Here is a 19,489-nt window from a genome sequence, read left to right as displayed (position 1 = left end):
CCCAGCTACCTACTAACCTCATCCCACCTCCTTGACCTGTCCGTCTTCCCTGGACTGACCTATCCCCTCCCTACCTCCCCACCTACACTCTCTCCACCTATCTTCTTTACTCTCCATCTTCGGTCCGCCTCCCCCTCTCTCCCTATTTATTCCAGTTCCCTCCCCCCATCCCCCTCTCTGATGAAGGGTCTAGGCCCGAAACGTCAGCTTTTGTGCTCCTGAGATGCTGCTTGGCCTGCTGTGTTCATCCAGCCTCACATTTTATTATCTCTCATCTTGCTAGCGTTGATCTTGCCTGGCACACACCCTGTGCAACGTAACCTGTATGCCTCTACATCTTTTTGATCTGTATATCCTTGCTTATTATGATGTCAGTACTGCTCATAAAGAAAACTTTTCACTGTACTTTGGTACATGGGACAAGTGTTCAACCTCACATTTTCCAACATTATACTCCATTTGTGAATTTAAGATGTACAAGTGAGGCAATTTCTTCTCTCAGACAGTTGTCAGTCTTTGGCTTTCTCTTCCCCGGCCAGCAGAGGACATTGTATCAAAGGAACTAAAGGCTATAGGGGACAGACAGCTGGCTACAATCAGATCAATGAAGCAGATTTATTGAGCTGAATAGCCTCCTTCTGCTCCTTTTAGAACATAGAACATAGAACAATACAACGCAGAACAGGCCCTTCGGCCCTCGATGTTGCGCCAACCTGTGAACTAATCTAAGCTCCTCCCCCTACACTATCCCATCATTATCCATATGCTTATCCAAGGCCTGTTTAAATGCCCCTAATGTGGCTGAGTTAACTACATTGGCAGGCAGGGCGTTCCACGCTCTTACCACTCTCTGAGTAAAGAACCTGCCTCTGACATCTGTCTTAAATCTATCACCCCTCAATTTATAGCTATGCCCCCTTGTACAAGCTGAAGTCATCATCCTCGGAAAAAGACTCTCACTGTCCACCCTATCTAATCTATATGCTTTCTTAATTATCTATTGAGCTGTCCTGCTACCATTAAGAAACTATGAGCAGGGTCCCTTCGTTTTTTTTATACTTACCAGTAGGTTGCATTTTTTTTGCAAATTCCATGTTTTACTGACAATAGACTAACATGAAAATCTAGTATCTACTAAATACCTGAATCTGCAATTAAAGCAGTTAGCCTATATCTTCAAGAGTGCTTGGACACACAAATAATTAAACATTCTGTGCCATTTAGAATAATTATTTCCATCCTATTATGATAATTTCAAGTACCTACTTTGCATGCAGAGTTGCACCACCAAGGTCTTCAGGACTAACATCCTCCCCTGTTGCTGCTTTGACAAGTGGGGGTCCAGCAAGGAATATTGTCCCAATCCTGTCCACCATCACTGTTTCTTCTACCATTGTTGGGATATATGCGCCACCAGCGGTGCATGAGCCACACACAACTGCTACCTAGAAAACACAACGAAATGCTGACATTTCAGCGCTGAATTCACTAAGTAGCTGAGACAGAAAGTAAAGACATATTTTTTTCCAAAAATAAAAGCTCCTTATTTTATTCCCATTTGTTTTCTGCTTTTCTGAATGATTTGTTCCTTAATTTCCAGAAGAAACATAGGGTAAGATTGTCAAATTGCTATTAGCATAGACCAAAGTTAATATTAACATTACAGGAAAGAAGATCAGGTGTAAAAGAGGCTGGAAATTTGTGATTGCCTTATTTTGTGCTACTGCCAAGGAGCAATTTCACGCCAATTTAAAGCCTCAGCTTTAACCCTAACCCATGCTTAGGAAGGATCAGGCAATAGGTTACTATGATGAAATTCACATTACCAGCCTGTTCCCCTTCACTATCATTAATAGCAGAAATTTTGACAAAATTCCTGTAAAGGCAGGTGGGGGAGCTTATTCAACAGATAAAATAGCCTCACCACGTCATCAATGCCACAATGTAACAGTGACATCGAGCGAAGAGGAAGGTATTTGGTTTGCTGATTGACAGGGGGAAAAACCAATTGCCCAGAAGACATAAGCGTTTGGAATTTTGTTTTTGGGTAATGAAGAGATGAAGTAGTCCCTATCTCCAGGTCCCTGAATGGCTGCATAGATTTCTCTGGTTTTATCATACGCCCAATTTCAAGAGATTTCCAGGCCACTACTTTGAAGTAATCACCCTAATACCTGATGTCAAAAGGATCACTACTATGGCCTCTTACTCTTCTAATGTATTTGAGATTCATTGAGGGGCAGGAAGAAAATTTTCCACTACCTGAGGTATGCCCATTGCAGACATTACTGCTTCATTGTAGAACATTCGACCTCCGTGGTTCTTGTCAGGAAATATATCTGCCTGAAAGAGGCACAGATACAATTTTAGTATATATGCTCCAATGCACAATTGTAATCTTATTATCTATGTATTACAAAGACATTCCAGGCTTTACTTACTCTAGCCAACAAACCACAACTGGAGAGGACCCTACCAACATAAGCAGCTCAGCAGATCTGAAAGAATAACTGTTCATCAGTAGAAAGCTGATGAGCTACAACGTTTTGAGTGCTGCCCTGAGGATCTATCAGAGGAGAGCCAGCTTAAAGGAAATTTGAGTGGGTTATACATTTTTTGGTGGGACTGTGAAAATGAGATTGACAAGAAGAATGTGAAAAAGGAAAGCTGTCATTACCCATCTCATTGGTAAGCTGATTTTCCCTCCCACGGAGTAATGATTGTCTGATGGTACTCAAACACCCCTGCATGGTGACAGACAGTCAATTCTCATCCAGGTGCATACCACCATCACATCCAGTCCCTTTGAAGTCAAGGATAAGTTTATCTGAAGACGTCCACTCTTTGTTACAGCAATAAAATCAAACAAGTTTGGCAGTTTTGTAGATTTCAACATTGATGGAGATCACTGAAAATAAATGAGTTAGGAGGTCAATCAGCAATGGTCTTCTCATGCTGAAGATGTGCACTAAACATGAGTTCTTCATACTGACATAATTTTCCACCTCCTAAATTGCAACAATGCATCTTGGATACACGTCTAACTGTATCCATGCATTGACATGCAATTGACTATGACATCAACAGGTGTCAGGACAGAAAGGATGTGTGTGAAACATATGTACAGTGCCGACCACCACTCTAATATTTCAAATCTAAGATCCAAAAGCATCTCCGTGTCACAAGGCTTAAGAAGGCAGTCATGAAAGAATTTTTCGGAGTCACCTGTGTATGATGAAAAGGACACTCGCTACATCGAGGAGGATTAGATCATCTCCAGGGAGACAGTGTGCTCCACTGCTCTTCAATCTTCTCTTAAACATTAAGATCACTTCACATAGAACAGTACAGCATGATCAGCCACAATCATATTGAATGGTGGTGCAGACTCCTGTACATTTTTTCTACGTTTCCTTTGACCACCACGAGAGTGCACCCTAGATTCAATTTTTCCGTAGAAAACTTACTTTGATAAGTGAGTGTCAGGCATTCTGGCTGCACGACCAGCCCAATTCAGATGTGACTGTTTCAATATGATACTTGGCATGCCAACTCAGGAGAGCATCTCACTATCTGTTACCTTGTCCTGTCATCCAATCTTCAGAATCTTCTGGAAGACAGTTGAAGTGAAAATCACTGAGCTTTTTGGCATAATGCTGGTACACATTCCACAGTCCAAGTCTTACGTCTGTACAGCATAGTAGGCAAGACTGTTACTCTTATAAAATTTCAGCCCCTCAGCCCTGGATGTCTATGCCATCCATGATGTTAATCCCATTTGTCTACTCATGGTCCAAATCCCTCTATTCCTTTTCTGTCCATAGGCCTATCTAAACGCCTCTTAAATGTCACCATCATATTTGCTTCTATCGCCTCGTCTGGCAGAGCATTCCAGGCACTTATGAACTTTAGCATAAAAAGAACTGCATCAAAAAAAAGGTGATCCAGAAGTTACTGCTAGAGAAACAATATCACTGTAGGCTTTTGTTCAATGACAAGTCATCACTGTCCAAGCAGGATGCCTCCTGAAACATCCAAGAACTGCTCATTGCAAGCTCAGATAGACACAAGACACAACTGAATAAGAAAATAGATGAATTTTACGCAAATGCCATTGCCAATGACTAGATGTTTTGAAGTATGTCTTTGAGCACTTGTTTACTAATTCACCACAAATCTTTGTTGACATAGTGGCACTGGTTCACATAAAAAGCTCAAATTACAAGAAGTTGATTAGAGAACTTTAACTACATCCCTAATGTGCCTTCATCCATCAATGATAAAGCAATCAAGAGGCTGCTGCAGGTTTTCATTAATTGATGTCTCGATGATGATCTTATATTGTGAGAAACAATGAGTTATCAAACATCAATCTAGTAGGACAACTCAAGCAGGTGACGCCATCCCAGCTAATGTTGAAAAGATCAAAGGCCAATGCTTGTCAAGAAAATCATTGAACTATTTAAGTCTACGTGCAAGCAAGGAATTATTTCATAAGCATACAAACATGTTGACCTGTACGAGCAGTAAGCAACTCTCCAATCTAGCGACAGTCAGGGGAACGTCACTCCTTTCCACTGGAGCAAATATATTGCCACAAACCTTTTGAACTACCGAGTGGAACATTTTGATGAGGACCTGTTGCCAGATGGTCACTGTGGTATCAAAAAAAAAGACTGACCAACAACTGACATGGTACCTACAGCTAGACAGCTCCAGGAAAAATGCCAGAATAGAACATGCACTCCTACACTACTCTTCTTGACTTTGCAAAGGCCTGTAACACAGTCAGCCATTAGCACCTTTGGAAAGCCGCGGGAAAATTCATCACAATAGTGTGACAATTCCATGATGACATGCTTATGTGTGTCCTAAATCATGGCGAGTCCTCTGACCCACTATCAGTCACTGATGAAGTTAAACAAAGATGCATTCTAGCACCAACCCATTTCAGCAAATGTTTTTTTCACCATGTTCTCTAAGTGTCTTCCTTGAGGGTGATCCTAGTATCAAGTCAACTATTATGTGGATAGAAAGTTACTCAATCTGAGACAACTCGAGGGAAAAATCAAAAGTCCCAAAGGTCACATTTGGCAATTTCTTATTTGCTAAAGACTGTGAACTAGCTGCAAGATCACAGCTGGTGATGCTGAATAGCATGGACTTGTTTTCCAATGTCTTGGCCTTATCATCAAAACTGAAGTAATGTACCAGCCTGCTCTAAGAAGGCCCCATCATGAGCTCTAGGTCTCTGCATATGACTAGAGCCTGTTAGAAGCGGTTAAGTTTACTTAAATTAGCAATACATTCTCTTAAGCCATCAATGTAAAATACAAGATGCAAGAATTGTCAAAGCAAGAGTAGCCTTTAACAGAATTTAATCATCAATCTGGAAGCAAAGAAGAACAGCTCTGTCAAAAAAACTGAAATTTTATAGAGTAACAAGTCTTGCCCACTCTGCTATGCGGATTAAGACTTGGATTGTGGAACGCGTACCAGCATCATGCTAAAAAGCTCAATGATTTTCACTTCAGCTGTCTTCTAGAAGATTCTGAAGATGGCACGGCTGGACAAAATACCAGACACTGACAAGCTCACTTGTGTTGGCATGCCAAGCATCACAACATACTGAGACAGTCATTACTGATTTGACCTGGTCATGCAACCAGAACGCCAGACACTCGCTTATCAAATTAAATTTTTTATGGAGGGATTAAATCAGGGTCACACTCCCATGGTGATCAAAGGGAACTCTGTAAGTACACTCTGAAGGCTTCACAAAAGAGCTTACACATTGAACCCAAGTTATGGAAGAAGCTCACCCAAGATCATAGCATTTGCTGTAAAAAAATAGAAATGAGCATGGACTCCTTCAAAAATAAACACATGCAAGTGGCAGAGAGAAAACACAAGGAGAAGAAAGCCTGAGCCAGCAGCTGGTCTAAATCTTATTGTCTCCAGTATCCTCTCCTATTTGTAGCCTTACGGGTGCAGTTCGACCTTAGCAATCATGTATACTCCCATTGGAGTGTTAGTGAATGTTTGATGATGAACATGATCATCTTTGTCTCAAAGGTCAAATAACATTGTGAGAATTCAGCACTGTCCCTGTTCTTATACTGTCATTGAGGAAAGGGAAGGATTATTACAAGGAACAGAGCTATTTCCACAAGAAGGTGAAAGTACTCATACTTCATGTTATGCACTTTTAATCAGTTCTACAAGAATACCTTTCCATACAACACACTCATCTTTTTCTAACATTGGCACTATGACTTATAAATATTGGGAATTGGTTGGCATTCACCTGGCAAGTGCCTGGGGGGCATATTTTGGACTTGCTTCATCCTGGTAGTCTGTGGTGCAATGACTTTAAGCAAAATACTAAACCTGTGACAAAGAAGTTAGTTCTGCAGTTACAAAGAAGAAACAAGACTTCAGTGAATTCAGTCCAGTGCATGCAATATCATTGTAATCTTGTGATTGGCTTGTAAAGGTTCCTATCTGTGAAGTGCTCTATTGTTACCTGAAGTGGTAAAAATGCTCCCCCACTATCCACCAAGTAAATGCAAGGCAGCCCATTTTGAATTGCAATGTCCTGGGCTCTCAGCTGCTTCTTCACGGTGATTGGGTAGGCTGTCCCTCCTTTGACTGTTGCATCATTAGCAATGAATACACACCAGACACCACTGATTTTAGCTACTCCTAGACAGATAACGTAAAGATAACAAAGAACACAGAATTAAATGATGACATTCAATCATCATCATTAATTCTAAAATAAATTTGCAATAATCTGATGGATAATTTAAAATAATAGATTCTGGGCAAAACTGAGAGGAAATAAAATAAACCAAGCACCATGTACTGTTTGTGACTCAGTGACATAAGTACAAATGCAAGGGCAAGAGCAAGAATAAAGCTTGTATCATAGTTTCTCTTCTAATCATTTGCTGTTGACCACTGTCCAGCTTCACATCATGTTAAACAGTCCCTTAAGCGAGTTACCAGTTACATTTAATGTGAATCAGTTACTTCAGAGCAGAAGATTGAAATCAAAGGAAGTTGTCTCATTTTATACTGAAATTTGACCTCACTAATACTGAGCTCAGAATTATCTAAGTTCAAGTAAACATTCACATTTTTACAAATATTGGCATTGTCAATATATGTTTTAGTAAGAGGTAAGCTCTTTTTAGTTTGCCATTCACAGGCTAAATAGCCAGAACATTTTTAGTTTAGAGATACAGGTTTGTTTATCAAAGAACAAAGAAAATTACAGCACAGGAACAGGCCCTTCAGCCCTCTAAGCCTGGGCAGATCCAAATCCTCTGTCTAATCCTGTCATCTATTTTCTAAGGCTCTGTATCCATCTGCTCCCTGCCCATCCATGTGCCTGTCCAGGTACATCTAAAAAGACACTAGCGTGTCTGCGTCTATCACCTCTGCTGGCAACGCGTTCCAGGCACCCTCTGTGTAAAGAGCTTTCCACGAATATCTCCCATAAACTTTTCTCCTCTCACTTTGAACTCATGACCCTGAGTAACTGAGTCCCCCACTCTCAGGGAAAAAGCTTCTTGCTATCCACCCTGTCTATACTCCTCGTGATTTTGTAGACCTCAATCAGCTCCCCCCCTCAATCTCCATCTTCCTAATGAAAATAATCCTAATCTACTCAACCTTTCTTCATAGCTAGCGCCCTCCATACCGGGCAACATCCTGGTGAACCTCCTCTGTACCCTCTCCAAAGCGTCCACATCGTTTTGGTAATGTGGCGACCAGAACTGTACGCAGTAGTCTAAATGTGGCCGAACCAAAATCTTATACAACTGTAACATGACCTGCCAACTCTTGGACTCAATACCCCGTTCAATGAAGGAAAGCATGCCGTATGCCTTCATGACCACTCTATTGACCTGCATTGCCACCTTCAGGGAACAATGGATCTGAACACCCAGTCTCTCTGTACATCAATTTTCCCCAGGGCTTTTCCATTTACTGTATAGACTGCTCATGAATTAGATCTTCCAAAATGCATTACCTCACATTTGCCTGGATTGAACTCCATCTGCCATTTCTCCACCCAACTCTCCAGTCTATCTATATTCTGCTGTAATCTCAGACAGTCCCCTTCACTATCACCAACCTTCGTGTCATCTGCAAACCTGCTAATCAGACCACCTACACCTTCCTCCAAATCATTTACTCACAAATAACAGTGGTCCTAGCACAGATCCCCGTGGAACACCACTGGTCACAGGTCTCCAATCTGAGGAACCCCCTTCCACCACTACTCTGTCTCCTGTTGCCTAGCCAGTTTTTTATCCATCTAGCTAGCAGACCCTGGACCCCATGTGAGTTCACTTTCTCCATCAGCCTGCTATGGGAAACCTTATCAAATGCCTTACTGAAGTCCATGTATATGACATCTACAGCCTTTCCATCAATCAAACTTGTCACGTCCTCAAAGAATTCTATTAAGTCGGTAAGGCATGACCTTCCCTGCACAAAACCATGTTGTCTATCACTGATAAGCCCATTTTCTACCAAATAGGAATAGATCCTATCCCTCAGTATCTTCTCCAGCAGCTTCCCTAACACTGATGTCAGGCTCACCGGTCGATAATTACCTGGATCATCCTTGCTACCCTTCTTAAACAAGGGGACAAGATTAGCAATTCTCCAGTTGTCCAGGATCTCACTCGTGTTTAAGGATGTTGCAAAGATATCTGTTAAGGCCCCGGCTATTTCCTCTCTCGCTCCCCTCAATAACCTGGGATAGATCCCATCCAGACCTGGGGACTTGTCCACCTTAATGCCTTTTAGGATACCCAACACTTCCTCCCTCCTTATGCCGACTTGACCGAGAGGATTCCAACATCTATCCCTAACCTCAACATCCGTCATGTCCCTCTCCTTGGTGAATACCGATGCAAAGTACTTGTTAAGAGTGTCACCCATTTTCTCTGACTCAACACATAACTTTCCTTCTTTATCCCTAAGTGGGTCAATCCTTTCTCCAGTTACCCTCTTGCTCCTTATATATGAATAAGGCTTTGGGATTTTCCTTAACCATGTTTGCTGAAGATATCTCATGTCCCCTTTTAGCCCTTTTATCATTTTACACTGATTATAACAGCTTCTCTCCTGCCAACTCCGATATATATTGATTATTCGTAACTTAGCAAGGACATTGAGGAGTTTATTCCCTTTGAATTGTTAGACTTTGATCAAAGGAGCAGCCTGATTTATTTGTTTAGCTCAGCTTAGTTGGTTACTCATTTCCTTTCTCCACGTGTTTTGCAGCAGTAGTTTAAAATATTACGTCGATTTTAGATTATTGTTTATTTTCAAACATGTGGCACTTTGTTAAAACATATATAAGGGACTTGATATTTTGTAGTTGCACCTGGCTTCATCAGAAAATGCTGACTTGTTTAGTTGTTTAATGTTCTGGTTTGAATAGCCTCAATTTAATCTTGACATTAAGGTCCTTAAAATATTTCATTATCAGCATGGTAAAATAAGTGCATTATTCTCACTATCATCTATGAAATTACTATCTAATTAGGAAAGTTTCATATTCATTAAAATATAGTTCTGTGTCCATACATACATTATTACAGAGATCACTGGATAGCAAATAGAAGCAGGATTGTCAGCTGTTTCTCCCCTCTTTATGTTGAAAGTGCAAAGGCCAACTGTAATAGTGATGGATTTTTAGGCATTAAGTGAATTAACGTTTAGGAGGAAAAGGGCAGAAAAGATTGGCTAATATAAATTTAGCCATGATTTTATTGAGTGGTAGAACAGCCTCAAGGGACTATCTGATCCAGTCCTATTTTTTAGGTATTTATCTTGGAACACCACCTGCCTGAGGTTAGTTAACTCAACACAGACCAAGAACTGAAGGCTCTTGTAGTGGTGTAGTAGTGTCCTTACCTCTGAACCTAATAACTTGGGTTCAAGTCCAACCTGCTCCAGCAGATATATAATAACAGCACTGAACAGGTTGATATGAAAATATCAGTGCAGGAAATGAACAGGGGACCACTTGGTCTGTTGAAACAAATATAGTGAACAATGCCAACTAAGGTATTTGAGAAAATACATTACTATACTAAATATAAATAGTTGCCAACAAGATATAACCTCCTTTGACTTGCCCTGTCAAAATTACATACTTGATAGCGATATCATCTGGGTACTTTTTTTCAAATTTTGTCTTATTCAGCAACAGATTCATTGTTATCTTCATGATGCGAAATTAACTGAAGGCCTATCTGTCCTCCTAGGTGGATGTATGCGACACCACAGCTCTGTGTCAAAGAATATTGGATTTCTCCTTCATGCCTTGGCCATTGCTTATCCCTCAACCAGCGCTGCTAAAACCAGATAATCCAGTAATTTATCATATTACTGTTTTTAAGAGCATGCTGTGCACAAATTAACTGTCACATTTCAACATTACATTTTAGATTACACAGATTACCAAAGCCACACAAGTCTGTTGATTTTACTGTTTGAAGGAGTTACTGAGATTATCTATGTTGCAACTGAACTAACTCCTGTGGCACTGTGACCATGAATCTAAAAATGATTCTACATACACTCTTCAAGCCAGAAATACAAAATACAGCGGAGAGAAGGAGCGGGAGCAGCGGAGGAAGTGACGAGGACCAGAGGGGCAGCCGGGAAGGAAAGCAGTGAGTATATATATCAGCAAGGCGGCTAAACCCGAGACTCTACAACTGTAGTGTCTCCCACCCGCCCTCCTCCTCTAACCTAGTTAATAAGGTAAGGTTCATTCTAAACTTTCTCTATTGAACATAAGTTTGTTATTAATTTGTTATTATTACTTGAAGTAAGCTTTCTGCTTTAGTACTGAGTGGGTGTTCAGATAAGTGGGGTATGGATGCTAGGGTAGTTGCTTGCTCCTCCTGCAGAATGTGGCAGTTGGGAGACGTGGCACACGTCTCCGCTGGCTACATCTGCGGGAAGTGCACCCAGCTACAGCTCCTTGAAAACCGTGTTAGGGAAATGGAGCTGGAGCTGGAGCTGGATGAACTACGGATCATTCGGGAGGCAGAGGGGGTAATTGAGAGGAGTTACCGGGAGTCGGTCACTCCTAAGGCTCAGGACAAGGATAGATGGGTTACAGTTAGGGGGAGGAAAGGGGACAGACAGACAGTGCAGAGATCCCCTGTGGGCATTCCCCTCAGCAATGAGTATACCGTTTTGGATACTGCTGGGAGGGGGAATGACCTACCAGAGGAAAGCCATAGTAGTCAGTTCTCTGCCACTGAGCCTGACACTGTGGCAAAGAAGGGAAGGGGGCAGAATAGAAAAGTACTCGTGGTCGGGGACTCGATAGTTAGGGGAATTGACAGGAGATTTTGTGGTCAGGATCGGGATTCCCGGAAGGTATGTTGCCTCCCTGGTGCCAGGGCCCGGGATGTCTCCGATCGGGTGTATAAGGTTCTAAAAGGGGAGGGTGAACAGCCAGAAATCGTGTTACATATTGGCACAAATGATATAGCCAGAAATAGGATTGTGGATATAAAAAGTGATTTCAGGGAGTTAGGATGGAAGCTGCAGAGCAGGACGAACAGAGTAGTGTTCTCTGGTTTACTACCAGTGCCACGAGATAGCGAGGCGAGGAACAGGGAGCGGGCGCAGCTGAACACGTGGCTACGCAGCTGGTGTAGGAGGGAGGGCTTCAGATATGTAGATAATTGGGATGCCTTCTCGGGAAGTTGGGACCTGTACAAGAAGGACGGGTTGCATCTGAACTGGAAGGGGACCAATGTCCTGGGTGGAAGGTTTGCTCGAGTAGTTCGAGAAGGTTTAAACCAGTATGGCAGGGGGGTGGGAACCTGAGCTGTATACCGGAGGTGAGAGTTGATGCAGGTGAGGCAGTAGCAAGAGGTAGACCAGCTAGTGGGAAGGAACCAAGGGATCAGTTAAAGTGTGTTTGCTTTAATGTAAGGAGTATCAGGAATAAAAGTGATGAACTTAGAGCATGGATCAGTACCTGGTGCTATGATGTCGTGGCCATAACAGAGACATGGGTTTCTCATGGGCAGGAATGGTTGCTGGATGTTCCAGGGTTTAGAACATTTAAAAAGATTAGGGAGGGGGGAAAAAGAGGAGGGGGTGTAGCACTCCTAATCAGAGAGGGTATCACAGCTACAGAAGCTTCCATTGTCGAGGAAGATCTGCCCACTGAGTCAGTGTGGGTGGAAATTAGGAACAGCAAGGGAGCAGTCACCTCGTTAGGGGTTTACTACAGGCCCCCCAATAGCAGCAGGGAGATTGAAGAAAGCATAGGTCGACAGATTTTGGAAAAGTGTGGTCGCAGTAGGGTTGATGTAATGGGTGACTTTAACTTTCCCAATATTGATTGGAACCTGCTTCGATCAGAAGATTTGAATGGAGCTGTATTTGTAAGGTGTGTTCAGGAGGGTTTCCTAACGCAGTACGTTGACAGGCCGACGAGGGGAGAGGCCATTCTAGACTTGGTGCTCGGAAACGAGCCGGGGCAGGTATCAGATCTTGTGGTGGGAGAGCATTTTGGTGATAGTGACCATAACTGCCTCACATTCTACATAGCTATGGAGAAGGAGAGGATTAGGCAGAATGGGAGGATATTTAATTGGGGAAGAGGAAACTATGACGCGATTAGACACTAGTTAGGAAGCATGGACTGGGAGCAATTGTTCCATGGTAAGGGAACTATAGACATGTGGAGACTGTTTAAGGAACAGTTGTTGCGAGTGATGAGTAAATATGTCCCTCTGAGACAGGCAAGAAGGGGTAAGATAAAGGAACCTTGGATGACGAGAGCGGTGGAGCTTCTTGTGAAAAGGAAGAAGGTAGCTTACATAAGGTGGAGGAAGCTAGGGTCAAGTTCAGCTAGAGAGGATTACTCGCAGGCAAGGAAGGAGCTCAAAAAAGGTCTGAGGAGAGCCAGGAGGGGGCACGAGAAAGGCTTGGCAGAAGGAATCAGGGAAAACACAAAGGCATTTTACACTTGTGAGGAATAAGAGAATGGTCAAAGAAAGAGTAGGGCCGATCAGGGATAGCATAGGGAACTTGTGTGTGGAGTCTGAGGAAGTAGGGGAAGCCCTTAATGAGTTTTCTGCTTCTGTCTTTACGAAAGAAACAAACTTTGTAGTGAATGAAACCTTTGAAGAGCAGGTGTGCATGCTGGAATGGATAGAGATAGAGGAAGCTGATGTGCTGAAAATTTTGTCAAACATTAAGATTGACAAGTCGCCAGGCCCAGACCAGATTTGTCCTCGGCTGCTTTGGGAAGCAAGAAATGAAATTGCTTCGCCACTTGTGAAGATCTTTGCATCCTCGCTCTCTATTGGAGTCGTACCTGAGGACTGGAGAGAGGCAAATGTAATTCCTCTCTGCAAGAAAGGAAATAGGGAAATCTCCGGCAATTACAGACCAGTAAGTCTCACGTCTGTCGTCTGCAAGGTGTTAGAAAGGATTCTGAGGGATAGGATTTATGACCATCTGGAAGAGCATGGCTTGATCAAATACAGTCAACACGGCTTTGTGAGGGGTAGGTCATGCCTCACAAACCTTATCGAGTTTTTTGAGGATGTGACTAGAAAAGTTGATGAGGGTCGAGCTGTCAATGTGGTGTATATGGACTTCAGTAAGGCATTTGATAAGGTTCCCCATGGTAGGCTCATTCAGAAGGTCAGGAGGAATGGGATACAGGGGAACTTAGCTGTCTGGATACAGAATTGGCTGGCCAACAGAAGACAGCGAGTGGTAGTAGAAGGAAAATATTCTGCCTGGAAGTCAGTGGTGAGTGGGGTTCCACAGGGCTCTGTCCTTGGGCCTCTACTGTTTGTAATTTTTATTAATGACTTGGATGAGGGGATTGAAGGATGGGTCAGCAAGTTTGCAGACGACACAAAGGTCGGAGGTGTCGTTGACAGTATAGAGGGCTGTTGTAGGCTGCAGCGGGACATTGACAGGATGCAGAGATGGGCTGAGAGGTGGCAGATGGAGTTCAACCTGGATAAATGCGAGGTGATGCATTTTGGAAAGTCGAATTTGAAAGCTGAGTACAGGATTAACGATAGGATTCTTGGCAGTGTGGAGGAACAGAGGGATCTTGGTGTGCGGATACATAGATCCCTTAAAATAGCCACTCAAGTGGACAGGGTTGTTAAGAAAGCATATGGTGTTTTGGCTTTCATTAACAGGGGGACTGAGTTTAGGAGTCGTGAGATCTTGTTGCAGCTCTATAAAGCTTTGTTTAGACCGCACTTGGAATACTGCGTCCAGTTCTGGTCGCCGTATTATAGGAAAGATGTGGATGCTTTGGAGAGGGTTCAGAGGAGGTTTACCAGGATGCTGCCTGGACTGGACGGCTTATCTTATGAAGAGAGGTTGACTGAGCTTGGTCTCTTTTCATTGGAGAAAAGGAGGAGGAGAGGGGACCTAATTGAGGTATACAAGATAATGAGAGGCATAGATAGAGTTGATAGCCAGAGACTATTCCCCAGGGCAGAACTGGCTAGCACAAGGGGTCATAGTTTTAAGCTGGTTGGTGGAAAGTATAGAGGGGATGTCAGAAGCGGGTTCTTTACACAAAGAGTTGTGAGAGCATGGAATGCGTTGCCAGCAGCAGTTGTGGAAGCAAGGTCATTGGGGTCATTTAAGAGACTGCTGGACATGCATATGGTCACAGAAATTTGAGGGTGCACACATGAGGATCAATGGTCGGCACAACATTGTGGGCTGAAGGGCCTGTTCTGTGCTGTACTGTTCTATGTTCTATGTTCTAGTTATATAAGAACAGCAAAGTAGCAAAATGAAAGTGTTACTACTTATTGTTCTCAATTACTGAACCATGTAATTCAACAATAACAAATTTATACGGTGCCATTTATATAGTAACAGTTAAGGAGGCATAATCAGACAGACAACAGAGTCCTAAATAAGGATGAATGACTTAAAACGTGACCAAAGAGTTGGGCCTTACAAAGTAAATTAGTGAGGCAGGTCAAAGAGAACTCTGCAAAAGTAAAATAAGAGAAAGGACGTTTTATATAATAGACCAGATTTGGAAGAACTCAAGGGTTTGCAAAGAATTTAGGATTGAAGACAGTTACAGCAAGTGAGGGTTGAGACCATGAAATGAGCTAAAAGTATTGGAAACTGAAAATCAATATATATCTGCAAGGACGACATAATGAATGAACAGGATTTTAAATGAGTTTGGGTTTATTGATGTGGGAAGGGGCTAATGGTGATTTGGAAGGGAGAGTGGGAAGCCCACCAAAGGAACTGAGCCTGGAACTAACAACAGCAGAAATGAGAATTCCAGCTGCAGATGCAGTGGAAACAATGGATGATCCAACAGAGATGAAAATGAGTGAACTTTGTGGTGGTGAAGATCTCGTGTTTAAAGCTAAACTCAAGTTCAAACAAGCTAGGAAAAAAATCCAGTTTTTCTTCAGCCCAGGATGACAGTTTGGAACCTTTGTAAACCTTTTGGCAACCGTGGTCAGTGGCATGATTGCAGACCTTGTGGTGACAGCCACAGATATGACATCCATCGTCCCAGTTTAACTGGGGAAAATTATGGTTTAACCCGGGGTGGATGTTGAAAAAGTGATCTAATAACAGTGACATTAAAGAGAGATGATAAGAGGACAAACTGATTGCCAGCAGTCTATGTGTGAAATTTTATCCCACACTCATGATGTCAACAGCTTTTTACAAGTCAATAAAGGACTCACGATTGGTCGTCTCGGAAGGGGGATGCAAGGACAGGAAAGGAAGCCAATGTAGGAAACGTGTACTATGGTTTGATTGTAGGAGTAAAATCGGGATAGAAAAGCTCTATGATAACAGAGGAATGGCACTGAAAAGGAATTGCGTATTTCAATGTGTCAAAAGCAGTAGAGACAAGAGAGATCTTGTCTCTCAAGAAAGATCTCAAGAAACATCTTATAGTCACATTTACATAGGTTTCCTAGTACAATGATTACCTGTTTAAAGTAATTAATTGGCTGTACAGTATTTTGAGACATCCTGAAATCATGAAATTTATAAATGCATATTTCCCTTTTCTTTCTTTTGAGTAATGCATGTTTTTGAAGACAGCAAATTCAGCGAAATGTCAAAGTTCGAAAGCACATTGGATAGACTCTAACTTTGGAGTAGCAAGAAAGATATGCACGTATTTGGAAGGCAATAATGCATGGATTTTGATCCAGTGACACGGAAGGAATGGCGATATATTTCCAAGTCAGGATGGTGAGTGGCTGAGAGGGAAATTTGCAAGAGGCCCTGTTGCCCTAGATAGTAACAGCCATGGTTTTGGAATGTGCTGTTGCACTGGTGAACTTCTGCAGTGAATCTTGTCAATGGTACACACGGCTGCTACTGGAAGCTGACGGTTAAGGTTAAAGCAGATGGGAGGCTTTGGGAGATTTTGACAAAGGATCCAAAATTACTCTGGACAAAGATATCAAAGATAGAGGTGAGGAAGTAGTTGAACTGTGGAAGTATTGCGGTGAATATAGCACCAAAGGCTACACAGTCACAAGGTTAAGCGATCTCTGGTATTCTCTAGAAGATTAAAGCAAACATGCAGTGATGGGAGTTAATTCTATAATGTGTGTGTAGGGAAAAATACCATTTCTCAAATCAGCACAAAATATTTGTTTAAATTTTTTTCAATGAGATGTGCACATTGCTGTCAAGGTCAGCATTTGCTGCTCATCCTTAGCCATCTTCATGAAGGTAATGATGAGCTCCTGTCTTTAATTGCTGCAGTTCATGCAGTGAAATCCACCCACAGTGCTGTCAGCAAGGGAGTTTCTGGATTTTGACCCAGTTACAATGTAAGGAACAGCAATATAATTCCATTTAAGATTGACACGTGGCTTGGGTGGGAACATGCAGGTGGTGGTGCTCTGATGCTTTAGTCCCCATCTCCCTCTTGGAAGTAGAGGTTGCAGATTTGGAAGGTACTGTTGATGGAATCGTGGTGAGTTTTTGCAGTGCAACTTGTGGAGAAAGTGAATGTTTAAAGATGGTGCATGCTGAATTCCTGTATTAGAATGTTGGATGATATACTTTTAACACGAAGATTGATTTGATAGATGTAATGTTTCTGTATTTTATAGGCCATTGCTAAAGTCCTCCATAATAGTTAAATAAATAAGATCAGAGACTGTGGACATAAGCAACAAGTGGCAGGAAGGGTTGCTAAGTAACTTCAAGACAGAAAGCTAAGAGAAGAATGAAGAATAAAGACTAGCTATTTAGAGTGGCTGAAAGTGAAAAGTACTCTTCCTGAAGAATCAGTCCTGTGACTACTGTTGTTCATCATTTATATTAATAATTTGGAACTGAAAATTTCTAAATTGTGATTGCACCAAATTTGGGAGAATGATAGTCAATACTGTAGGAAGTTATGAAAGGATGTTACAAATTCACTGAGGTTAAAAACAGTGATGGAGTCACTATGTTAGGGGATTTCAACATTCCAACATTAATTTAGATGGTCATTGCTTAAAGGGTTTAGAGGGGGCAAATTTCTTGAAATGCATTCAGGACAGCTTTATATATCAACATGTAGAAAACCCAAAATGGGACAGTCCAGTTCTGGATCTACTTTTTGGGAACGAAGCTGGACAAGTGTTTGAGATGGCAATAGGGGAGAATTTTGTCAATAGCAACCATAACACCATATGTTTAAGTTTATTTTGAAAAAAAGAAAAAAAGATGGTCTGTAAGAAAAAAAAATGTTTTCGATTGGGATAAGGCAGATTTTATTGAAATAAGATACAATCTGGCCAAGGTAAACTGGAAACAGCACAGATATATCTATTGCAGGGGAGTGGGGAGCAATTGAAGTGAAATTGACAAGAGCATAGGCCTGACATGTTCCTTTTATGTCAAAATGTAGTAGCAACAAGTCCAAGGAGCCCTAGATGTCTATGAATGAAGGTAAAGTCACCATAATCCTGACTGATGATAGAGTTATTCTCTCATTACTTAGAGATTAGTGGTGGCTAAACTAAGGGTCGTTATGTCTCAGGTGAGGGGAGAGGTTCAGGAGAGTTCTTTATAATAACTTCAGCTACTGCCCATTGGCATTACTCTGCATTGCAAATGAGCATTTCAACCAGCTGAGCTAAGTGAACCCGAAAGAAAATTTCAAGACCAGATATGAAAGAAATGAGAGGCTTTTGAAGGATACAAAAGAAGCCCTCGTGGAGTATCGAAAAAAAGAACAGGAGGGAACTTAACAGCAAAGAAGGGCCGTGGAAAAACACTGATAAGTGAAATTAGGGAGAATCCTAGTTATTCCTTTCATAAATATAAAAAGGGGAAGAAAAGAAACAGGGTAAGAGTAGGATCCATTAAGGATCAAGACAGTAGCCTGTGCATAAAGCCAGAGGACATCGGTAAGGTATTAAATGCCTTCACTCAGGAGGGGGATGTAGGTACAGAACTCACGAAAAGAACTATGAAGTTCTTGAGCTGTTGATATCGGGGGTGAAGAGGCATTGGAGGTTTTGTCAGGTTTGAGATTGGAAAAATTCTCAGGTCTGAATGATTGTATGCCAGGCTGCTATGGGAGATGATGGAAGAAATTACAGGGACTCTGACCCAAATTTCTGATTCTTTTCTGCCAGAGGGAAATTGCCAGAGGATTGGTTCCACTTTTCAAGAACGATGGGAGAGATGAACCAGGCAATGACTAGTACGTTTCACATCAACGCTAGGAAACTATTGGCAGAAATGCTGAAGGAGAGAATTAAGTTCCACTTGTAGAGACAAGACTTGATCAAGAATAGTCAACATGGTGTTGTCAGAGGGAGGTCATGCCTAACAAATTTGATTTTTCAAGGACGTGACCATGTGTATAGGTGAGGGTAGTATACTTGATGTAGTTTACTTGGATTGCAGCAAAGTGTTTCACATGAGAGACTGATAATGATGATAAATGCATATAGGATCCAGGGTAACTTGGCAAACTGGATCTAAAGCTAACTTAGTGATTGGAGACAGAGGGTGATAGGAGAACGCTGCTTGTGTGACTGGAGGCCAGTAACCAGTGGGATACCACAGCAGTCAGTCTTGTGTCTCTTACCGTGTGTGTTATACATGAAAAGATATCAAAGGAAATGCGAGGAAGATGGTAAGAAAGTTTGTGGATGACACGATGTTTGGCTGGGTGGCCGATACTGAGGAAGGTTGTCGCAGGTCACAGAAGGATGAAGACAAATTGGGCAGGTCAGTGGTAGACGGAACTTAACCCGAGTAAGTGTGAGGTGTTACACAATGGAAGAAGTAACAAGGCAAGGGAGTACTCAATGAATGGCAAGACGAGTTTTGAGAAGATTTGTAGCTCAGGTTGAGGTTCTGGATGTGAGTTTGCTTGCTGAGCTGGAAGGTTCGTTTTCAGACGTTTCGTCACCATTCTAGGTAACATCAT

General features: G+C 42.0%; 1 protein-coding gene across 1 annotated transcript in view; it reads right to left on the bottom strand.

The window, feature by feature from the left end:
* si:ch211-198n5.11 (methylcrotonoyl-coenzyme A carboxylase 2) overlaps nt 1–19,489 on the bottom strand; it is a 95,153-nt gene that overhangs the window by 55,404 nt on the left and 20,260 nt on the right. Inside the window, exons 4-6 of the mRNA XM_048539159.2 lie at nt 6,527–6,705; nt 2,263–2,343; nt 1,267–1,445 (exon numbers count right to left, since the gene is read on the bottom strand). Of these exons, the coding sequence (XP_048395116.1) occupies nt 1,267–1,445; nt 2,263–2,343; nt 6,527–6,705 (439 nt within the window). The remainder of the gene's footprint in view (nt 1–1,266; nt 1,446–2,262; nt 2,344–6,526; nt 6,706–19,489) is intronic.

The sequence above is a fragment of the Stegostoma tigrinum genome, chromosome 8 (assembly GCF_030684315.1).
Source record: "Stegostoma tigrinum isolate sSteTig4 chromosome 8, sSteTig4.hap1, whole genome shotgun sequence".
Taxonomy (NCBI): Eukaryota; Metazoa; Chordata; class Chondrichthyes; order Orectolobiformes; family Stegostomatidae; genus Stegostoma; species Stegostoma tigrinum.
This window is presented reverse-complemented; position numbering and strand designations above follow the sequence as displayed.